This window comes from Nyctibius grandis, chromosome 11 (assembly GCF_013368605.1).
Source record: "Nyctibius grandis isolate bNycGra1 chromosome 11, bNycGra1.pri, whole genome shotgun sequence".
Lineage (NCBI taxonomy): Eukaryota > Metazoa > Chordata > Aves > Nyctibiiformes > Nyctibiidae > Nyctibius > Nyctibius grandis.
In genome coordinates, this window is record NC_090668.1 from 19,015,732 (window position 1) to 19,025,141 (window position 9,410).

The following is a 9,410-nucleotide window of genomic DNA, read 5'->3' on the forward strand; positions in this document are numbered from 1 at the left end:
AGGGGTAGGTACCAGAACTAGCAGGGCAGACAGTGAGATAAAACTTCCAACTGTATAAGCACTGGTGGAGTGTTGGTAGACTTCGTAGAACGATCACAAACGCTCAGAAAGCGAGTGTGTTAAGGAGTGGCCTTTACAAAGGGTGCAGCCTTGGTTCTAAGTCTGGGTAAGACAAAAATTTATTCTCCTTGCTTTCTAACTCTCGAGTCATCCACCTACTCTTCCCTGAATTTCGGAAGGACCACATCTCTCTTCCCAATCTTATTTTTCAACTTGTTCTATCATTTTTATCTGATGTGGGCACTTGCGCTGCATTGATGCGACGAGCAGCTTGAGGCAGAGAACGGTGGCGTTTGGTTCTCTCTGTGTGTTAGACACTACATCGCTGACAAGCCTGCCAGCATGGTCTCGTGCTCCTCCTTTCTCAGAGCTGGTCACTGTGCTCGGCACAGAAACCAGTCCAGCCTTGCTGTAAGGCACATCAGGGTTCACCCATGCCTTCCCCAGCTAGCTGCCCGCATACTCGGAGTTAATCTTTGCAGTTTATAGCTAACCTGGTATCTTCTTAAAAAGAGGAATATGAAGTCACTAGAAGCTCAGCCATATTTCTGGAGCGAGGGGGAAGCTCTTCTAGTGTGTCAAACATCTGTGGAAGAACCTCTCTTCCTTGCTGTCGCATCTGTGACAGCTCAAGGAACTTCCCTTTAAGATAACCTACCCTCTATTCAAATTCAGACAGTTGGAGTAAGGTAGGGGATTCATCCGAATCTTGTCTTCTTTTCTGTCAAATGCAACTCAACAGGCTCTTCTAAGCAGACTGATTTCTTTCAAACCCTGCTGTATGCCATTCAGCCCCATGAAGGAGGTTCACTGCCTTGTTGCCATGGTATCCTTTCTCTAAAGATGAAGAGAATAGTTAATTATGCAATTTAAGAAACTAAGGAGGAACAACAGAAAGAAAAATAATAGAAAGGAGGATTCTGGGTTTGTGGTAGAACTGCTGGCTGCACCAAAATACGCTCTGTTTACAGGTGAAATCCTTGCCCAGCGTATGCTGCATGTGGCCAGGGCTTCTCCAGCAGTGTGGATTTCAAGGAGCTGCCCTTCGCTAGGCAGTGTTGCCTCTGCCATCCAGGAAATCAATCCTGTAGTCTAGTTACTGCTGTTACCTTCCCTGGTTAATGCTCCAGAGAGCCTCAGACCTATTTGCTTGGCAGAAATTATGGAGCTGGGACAGCAATAATACATCACAGACCCATGACAAGCTCATGCTGCCTGTGGATGTACAGAGGTACAATTCAAGACTTAAAGTGTTTTAAATCTCCTTGGCAGCATTTCATTGTTCCTCAGGCCAACTAACCCCCTGTTTGCTTTACCCAAGACCCCAGAAAATCCAGTTTGTGGTGTACAAGGCAGGACCAAAGAGATGTCAAGCATCAAAACTGGCAGGATCCCAGCCCGTTTAGGACTGGCATTTTCCATTTGCCAATAGCCCTGGCAGGCCAGCTATAGCTTAGGTGAAACAAAGCACTGCAACAGATCTTTGCCAAAAATGGATCCAGACTACAGCGCTCCATGCTGTGTGATGAGGGTGAGTTGCCTCTCGCGCGGTACGCTGAGCTCTGCCAGCCAGGGGGAAGAGTTACCTAATGCCTTGTTTCCAAATGTGTGCAGTGAGAGAAAGGGGGAAGGAAGATGATGTGACCCCACGCACTTGTTTACTACAGACGACTAGAAGGAGATGTAGACCTCAAGTGCCCCTTCCCCCTAACAGGGCAATAATAGCACCGAGGGCTAGACAAGAGCCACATATGGCGGTAAGAGGAAGAGAGCAGTCGAGAGGCAATAATAATCCAAAACACTTCTGGGAACACAGCAGGAACGGCTGTCAAAAGACCAACATTTTAATCAACAAACTTTGTACACAAGAGGCTTCCCACTACGGGAGTACACGTATTCCTGCTTTTACCACCTGGGCTTTTAAGGCCCAGGATCATCTCTCTTCTTCAGGCTTCCCTCAGCAAGTATTTCCAGGGAGGGTGGCCTTATAGAATCTGTCACAGGAGCAACAGGCAGCTCAGTCCCTTTTGCATGAACTGATGTTGAAAGCTGTGTCTCTTCCGCTCCCCTCTCACATCCGCCTGGCTTTCCGCGGGCGGCAGCCGTTGTGTGGAACCGGGGTGTTGTCAGTGATGGAGATGACTTCCAAACCTCCCATGGTCAAACCCTTGATGGCAGCCTGGAAGAGCAAGACAGCAGGTGACACGCTGTTAGCAACACACTGAACAGCAGAGAAGGGAAGAGGGCTCAGGGGAAAATAAGTTTGGTCCCCCTTCTGAAAAATCAACTTGTTCCAATAGTTCTATTTTGTAATTATCTTAGAAATAAGTAATTCGTACCAGAAAACCCAGTTTAAACCTATCATCTGCTCCAGTCCTTTCATAAACGTTCCCATCAATTTTCCTACTTGTGTTGGAAGAAGTCCCATATACAGCTTGTATTCTGCCTCCAAAGTGATATTACTCTAAAATTCTACTGATTCTAAAATTTCATTACTAGACACTTGAGTGATGAATTCTTTACATCACCTTCAGAAAAACCAAGTTAATAGGTATAGTCCTGAGACCAGCCTGACTTTGAAAAACCTGGATGGTGCCTGAGAAAGAAAAATATGAAAAGAAACTCTGACACCTACTTTGCGTCCTGGTCCCAGTCCTTTCACCATGACTCGTACGTGCAATACACCCTTCCCACGTGCTTTCTGCGAAAAGAACAACTGGTTAGCGTTCTCTTTGATATAACTACTGCTGCTCTGGCTCCCCTGGATCTGTCATTCTCTTTTGACCCACTATCATAGTATTCTTTAAGTAAAGAGTAGGTAGTAAAGGATACAGAAGACAAATACAGGGATTATTGCACAAAGACACTAGGAGAAAAGGAGGCCTGGCTACAGCCATGGCAGTTTCAAGAGAACTTCTGTGCCAGGCTGTCAACTCTGCAAACAGAGGAAGCTTTAAGATCAAACTATCTATCTATCTGTGACCTAAAGCCAGGGCAGAAAATGACATACCCACGGATACGTGACTGAACTGGCAAGGGACTAACAAGGAGCTAACTCAAAGCTGTTTTCCCTTCTGTAATGCAGCGACTTCTCTCCTGTGATCAGTGGATTCCTTCTAGAGGGTAAATGAGAAAAGCAGGCAAGCTTTATATTTGCTGTGCAGGAGTCCACACCTTCAGTGGAAAAATTCGAGGGGCTTGCAAATTGAAAATGAAAAACACCTGCTGTAAAGCATAGCACTGCTGCCACCACGTGGATGGAGCTCCTCCGAGTCTCTCACTTTCTCTGTTCTGGTGCAATTAATGTACTAACAACTTTAACAGTGACAGAATAAATCTGGCCAAGCACAGCTATGCAGCTATTATGAGGCTCTGATGAGCACAGATTAATAGTGAAGGTGTTCTTCTATTCCTCTGAGTCAACCACAATAAGCTGTTGGCCAGCAGTGGCACCACCACCTCTGACATGAAAGGCTGGAGCGAGTTCCACCTAATTTAGGATAAGGATTTTCAGTTTAACCTTGCCTCATTCTGCTGTAATGAGGACCGTGACACAGCCACAGCCTCATCTTCTCCTGCCACTTGGACACCCAAATGGGTTTTTAGGAACAACTACAGTAAACTGTATGCGGCTGGAAACTACACATCCAAGGACATCACCTTCTCTGACTGGAACTGCTGGCAGCAGCTCAGTTCTCCTGTGGCAGAGAGGAAATATAAAACATTCAGCCAGTAATTACAGCCGCTTCTCAGTCCCCCACAGTGCAAAAATTGAACTGCTGCTGATTCAGGGGCTACATTTCCAAAATGGCTGAGAGATGTTTACTTAGAAAAAAGGAGCTAGGCAAACGGGAGCTAGAAAAGGATAGGCTCCAAGTTACCTTTCCCAGTCACAACCTGCACAGCTAAGTTCACCTTCTGGGCATTTGCAGCTGCTGTTCTGAATATGTTTTGTCTGTGTGAAGGTGCGCACTGTGTCAGATGAAGCTAGGGAAACTGTCAGCAAACAGCAGCGTGCTGCTCGAGTGCTAAGAACAGAGCTCTGGACTGCTGCCGATGAGCGAGGTGTGTGGGGAGATGCAGTTAGTGCTTCCCTCTGGCACGGTGAAAATACTCAGTGCGGACTCACCACTGCTGCAGCCATGGCTGCAGTCTGTGCCGCGATGGCAGTTCCCTTCTTGGCATTCTGGAAGCCTTCTGTGCCACAGGACGTACGGGCAAATGGCCTGTTGTCAAAGCTGACCACTTGGATGTGGGTGCTACAGAAAGAGAGGAGCGAGAAGGAAGCAAGCTACAATAAAGCTTTATTCTCCAGTTTCTTCTCGCTCAGCTTACTGGCACAGCTCGCCACAGAACTCCCACCTCCCTTCTCCGAGCTACCCCAACTCATCACTCTTTTGTGGTATCCTGCTTACACAAACCAGCTGCAGAGACCTTCCAGCCATGACCTGCTAGGTCAGCCTAGAGAATCTAAGCGAGGTGGCAAAACCTTTCTGGGTAAGTTATACTTTATCCAGGTATACCTCAGATACTGCTCAGCCCTTTCAGACCCACCTCTTACTGTGAGCATTTTAACTCTTCCGTTTATTAAAAAAAACACACAAAACATTTCTAGAACTTGAAAGAGCTTTAAGAAACAGTAAAATATCACAGCAGGGATCATTAACAAAACACAACAATCTCTCATGGAGAATATGACAATTTTTTCAACAGCTGTACAACAACAGTGCTAGAGCAAGAGGGCTGGAAGTAACCTGGCATTAAAGCCATCAGCATCTAACTATTCATATCAGAATGTAGCCAAAATGTGTAATAATAATCTTATTGCTGTTAAAGACACTGGAAGGACAGTTATGTTTCCTGAACAGCATTAAGATTTGTATATTATTTTGGATATTATTATCTTCCCAGTCATGAATGCCACTCCCCTGACTTTTTTTCCTTTGAGCCTTTTGATCAAAACAATGACTGGCCAAAGCTCAGGTATGTTATCAGCTTTCATTTTGCATGAGAGCAGGAATGGAGCAGCTCATTTGCTTACTTGTTGTACGTAGCTTTGATGTGAGCTATTGGGATCTCTTCATAGATCTTTCCATCCCATCTCATGGAGTTCCTCTGCAGGATTAAAGGGCTGAGAAGCAAAACAAGAGTTATAAGGCACTCACTCTTTATATTTTGCAAAGTTTTATTTCATATTGGGAAAAAAAAGAAGGGATCAAGTCTCTGAAAGACACAAGCTGTGTTTGTGATTGAGTCAAGTCACTTGGCTTTCCTTCCTCGGCTACAAAACCACCGAAGGTGATAAAACCTCCCAGCAAGAGGCAAACAGCAGAGCCCTCCCGGCGCGGCCTGGCCGTCTCACCTCAGGTCGGTCGCGCTCTGGTCCTCCGCCTGCTTCGCGGCCTGCGTAAGGTCCTGTAGCCTCTGAGGGCCGGTGCGTAGGCCACGACCTAGGGCAGCAGTGCAGCCCCTACGGGAAAGAAAAGCGGTGAGGACACCGGGGCCTCCCCGGGGCGCTGGTTGTGAGGGGGGGCGAGCCGCAGGCCTTGGCCGGGGGGGGGTCGGGCCTAGCGGGGCCTCCCGTGCCGGCCGCCATCGCGGGGCGGGAGGGCCGCAGCAGCCGAGGGGGGCCCGGAGCGAGGGGGGCCCGGCCCGGTGTCCCCCCCCCTCACTGTGTCCCGCCCCCGCCGCTCACCCCCGGGCCACTCCGAGCAGCCGTTGCCAAGCGACCGCCAGCGCCGCGCTCATGGCGGCGCCCGTGGCTCTCCCAGAGAGGTCGCCGCAAGGCACGACGGGAGCGAGGAGGAAAGATGGCGGCGCGCCGCCGCGGTGCATTGTGGGTTGCCCGACAGCATAATGGCGGCGCCCAGGCAGCGAGCGGCGTGTTGGGGTCGGTGGTTTTGTAGCGCTGCCGCCCCTCGGCCTTGGCGGCTTTTCGGGGCGATGTGTCTGCTGCGGTTGCCCCGCATCACGCAGCCTCTCGAGAAGGAGGAGGAAGAGATGGCGGCCCTCATGGAGCAGGTAGAGGGGGGCGTTGGGGGCTTGCTGACAGGAAAATGGCTGCCTCGGCCGTGGCGATCACCCTGCGGGGCTGGCAGCCGCGGCCGGTCCCCCCCGGCGCTACCGGGGACCGGCCGGGGCTGCCAGCCCCATGGGGTGACAGGCCAGGGGCTGGGGGGACCTGATGGCCCAGCACAACCAGTCTGGAGGCACCGTGGGTGATGTTGCTCCCTGCCATGAAGCGATGCTGGATGCTCTGTGTGCGATTTGCTGCTTGTGCCGGCTGTCGTGGGTCTTGGTCGCGCTCCTGTGGTGTTCCTCAGTGCCGTTGGTGTTCCTGATAGAGGCTCTTGCTGCGAGCAGGGAAGCCCTGCTCAAGCTCAGGGAAATTCCCATTATCTTGCATTCTCTGAGGTAGAAATAATTTAATCCTGCTTGCCAAGTCCAGCCCATAGCGCTGGTGCCTTAACAATTCTCTGCATTGCCCTTCTAGATAGAACTGGAGAAAAGCCACTATTCAGATCATGAAATCCGCAAGCTGGAGGAGGAGGAGGAGCTCAGGAGGAGGAAGGAAAGCGCGTATGATGATGAAGCACCCGGCAAAACAGTCATCATGGCTCAAGACCTGGAGGACAAGTGGGAACAGAAGTTACTGCGATTCGAAGCTGCTCCGCGGATAACAGGTATAGGCTGAAGTTCATGGTGGGTGAGAACACTTTGATCATCTGCCCAACACATCTGTGTGCAGTTCAGTAGAGGGAAGGTATTTGCTGAGTCTTTTTTTTATTTTAAAGAGAGTTTTGACTCTGGCGGTACTGCTGGCACATAAGGAATTAACTGGCTGACAAGGCAGTCGGTGTTCCCATGGTACAAAGATGTGCGTGTTCAACCTTAGCAGAGCAAGATGATGACAATGGATGTTGTTTCCAGACAAGACAAGTGTTTTGTCACTTGGTTCCCAAGCTCTGCCTAGTGGTCTTGTTGATTTTTGTCAAGCTAGAGATCCAGGCTGCTGGCTATAAATTCCTTCTGGAAATGAAACACTGCAGTCTGGCAGTGGGTTCCAGCTGAATCCTGCATTGGCTTCCAGAGCAACTGAGAGCATTTCTGTCTAGATTTTTGTCTTTTTCCATGTATCCATGTTTGTGTATTACTGCTGGAAGGGCGTGAGACAGAGAGGGGTGATGAACCATGGGGATCAGAGCAGTGTTGCCAGGAGGCTTTGTTTCCAACACGCGTTGGTTTTTCGCAGATGCTGATAAAAACAACAATCGAACGTCGTTGAACAGGAGGCTGGACAGTAACCTGATGCTTCTGGTGAAACAGAAAATCGGTAACCAGGAGCTGTGGCTCCTGCCTCAAGTGGAATGGCAGCCTGGAGAGACGCTGCGAAGCACAGCTGAGCGAGCCATGGCTATGTTTTTGGGTGTGTAGTTTGCTGTGTGCCTGGCCCTCCCTCCTCTTTGTCCCAGTTGTTTTCTTCTCTTGCCCTACCTGAGGGATAGTTGCCATCTGCTGCAGTGAAATCGCCTCCCATCTGCTGGGAAAAGGCATTTCATGGCAGAGAGAGGGAGCTCGATGGGGTGGGCTTTCTGGCAAGAGCTGTGATCCTGGATAATCAGCTCTGTAACTGTGCACAGTCTCAGAGTGACTGCAGCGTGTGGGGGGCTGACTGGGCTGGCAGACTGGAGTTGGGATCTCTGGCTGCTGGCAGCTGCCGTGCCAGGTCTGGCCCTCGTGGTCTGATGCTGGAGCATCACCAGATGCCCCCTGCGTGGTCTAGGCTTGCTCCAGCTGTACGGCTTCTCTTTCCCCTCTTGTTGCCCTGTAGCAGCTTTTGTGGCAGATGGGTCATGGCATACCCATGTGTCCTTGCTTTTCACTGGCAAAGCTTGATACTCTCTCCCTCCCTCACACTCTAAGAGGACTTACTGGACTCCAGGACAAGTTGTTTTTTCATCAGAAAACACGTATAATTGGCAGTGTTTCTGCTAAGAGGGAACAGTCAGTCTGAACCAGATACAAGGAGTGGCTTATGCTGTCCTTTCTGTTACTACAGGAGAGCAGTTGCTGTTGCTCTGTGTTCTTACATCTTGTTTTCTGTTTTCTTTCTCTTGTGTTGCTGGGGTCTTGCAGGAGATCACATTCAAGCCAAAATCCTGGGGAATGCACCCTATGGGATTTACAAGTATAAATTCCCCAGGGCCATCAGGACTGAGGATAATGTGGGAGCCAAAGTATTCTTCTTCAAAGCCTTCCTCCAAAGCAATGATTTGTCCCAGGCAGAGCTGAAGGAAGACTACCTCTGGGTCGCAAAGGATGAGCTGGGAGATTACTTGAAGTCTGAATACCTGAAAAAAGTCAATCGGTTCCTTCTGGACTTATAAATGATAGGCTGTGCTCCAGCAGATGGGGAAGATGTGGGACATGACTCCAGGGAGGAGCACAGCTGCTGCTTTGCATGGTCTGTGTGTATGAGATGTTAACTTGAGCTCTGCAGGATAATTTGCCTTTGCCTTATTTCCCTGTTCCTTTCACCGGGTCTGTACTAAATAAATATTAAACCTTATACTAAAAAGTGAAGCTCTCCTCAGGGAGTTCTTTGCTCTTGTTGAATCCTCCTCCACTGCTTCTGGAAATGCATGTTGTGATCTTTTCCTCTCCCAAGTGTGCGATTCCCTGGGGCTGTAGTAGCTGGGAGGTTCGCTCTCCTCACCAGTCTCCTGTCACAGTCTAGAGCTCAAGTGGTTTCTTCTAAGCAATGGCTAATGCTTGTCTCCGGCACCTGCTCTTTAATAAGAGCAGCACTGGAGGGTTGTCTCTGTGTCCAGGTGGGAACAGATCCTCCTGGACACGAGTCTGGGAAGGCGGGTTTCTGGGGAGCTGGAAGCTGGGATGCTCACAGCTTATTTATGTTTAATTTATGTTGGAGCTGCCTCTGGCCTAAAGTCCCTGATAGGTGGTGGCCAAGGAGGACACGGATGCATGAGGAATAGGCAGCACCTCTTTCTTTAGGCGAGGGCTGCTTTCCCACCCACACTGCCCTCCTCTTAAGCCTCAAGCTGTAGCAACAGACACTGAAGGAGGGTAACATTGAGCAGCAGCTCTCTGTCTGGGCTGAGAGTCTAATTTTTGCTGGCGGGGGAAGGCTGCTGCCTCCTGGGAGCAGCCTCAAAGGTGGCTCTGAGGAGTTCTCGGCTCCCATTCCTGCTGCCTTAGGCTAGTGCTGCTAGCCCAGCCCAGCCAGGTCTGCCTCAGGTAGCCTGACCCTGTTACCCTGTTTTCTTTATTAGAAGATCTATCCTGGGCTTATGTGGTGCTGTCTTACTTCTCTGGGGCTGATTCGATTT

At 49.8% G+C, this 9,410-nt stretch overlaps 2 protein-coding genes across 2 annotated transcripts; one reads left to right on the forward strand and one right to left on the reverse strand.

The window, feature by feature from the left end:
- Positions 1–1,883: 1,883 nt before the first annotated feature.
- Positions 1,884–5,852, reverse strand: MRPS11 (mitochondrial ribosomal protein S11). Its single transcript, XM_068410381.1, has 6 exons — positions 5,756–5,852; positions 5,423–5,530; positions 5,102–5,191; positions 4,190–4,319; positions 2,696–2,761; positions 1,884–2,239 (listed from the first exon to the last, which is right to left on the reverse strand). The coding sequence occupies exons 1-6, from the start codon at positions 5,806–5,808 to the stop codon at positions 2,132–2,134; spliced, it is 555 nt and encodes a 184-aa protein (XP_068266482.1). The 5' UTR covers positions 5,809–5,852; the 3' UTR covers positions 1,884–2,131.
- A 19-nt stretch (positions 5,853–5,871) lies between these two features.
- Positions 5,872–8,643, forward strand: MRPL46 (mitochondrial ribosomal protein L46). Its single transcript, XM_068410379.1, has 4 exons — positions 5,872–6,081; positions 6,554–6,743; positions 7,313–7,486; positions 8,197–8,643. Exons 1-4 carry the CDS (start codon positions 5,917–5,919, stop codon positions 8,445–8,447), a joined length of 780 nt encoding a protein of 259 aa, XP_068266480.1. The 5' UTR covers positions 5,872–5,916; the 3' UTR covers positions 8,448–8,643.
- Positions 8,644–9,410: the final 767 nt, after the last annotated feature.

What these genes read in the sequence shown, in the direction of transcription:
- MRPS11 (XM_068410381.1), bottom strand. Translation starts at nt 5,808, where the DNA reads ATGAGCGCGGCGCTGGCGGTCGCTTGGCAACGGCTGCTCGGAGTGGCC. An exon ending in CAGAGCGCGACCGACCTGAG is followed by an intron (nt 5,192 to 5,422) that starts GTGAGACGGCCA and finishes TTTGCTTCTCAG; the next exon opens with CCCTTTAATCCTGCAGAGGA. An exon ending in ATCAAAGCTACGTACAACAA is followed by an intron (nt 4,320 to 5,101) that starts GTAAGCAAATGA and finishes CTCTTTCTGTAG; the next exon opens with CACCCACATCCAAGTGGTCA.
- MRPL46 (XM_068410379.1), top strand. Translation starts at nt 5,917, where the DNA reads ATGGCGGCGCCCAGGCAGCGAGCGGCGTGTTGGGGTCGGTGGTTTTGT. An exon ending in AGCTGCTCCGCGGATAACAG is followed by an intron (nt 6,744 to 7,312) that starts GTATAGGCTGAA and finishes GGTTTTTCGCAG; the next exon opens with ATGCTGATAAAAACAACAAT. An exon ending in AGCCATGGCTATGTTTTTGG is followed by an intron (nt 7,487 to 8,196) that starts GTGTGTAGTTTG and finishes GGGGTCTTGCAG; the next exon opens with GAGATCACATTCAAGCCAAA.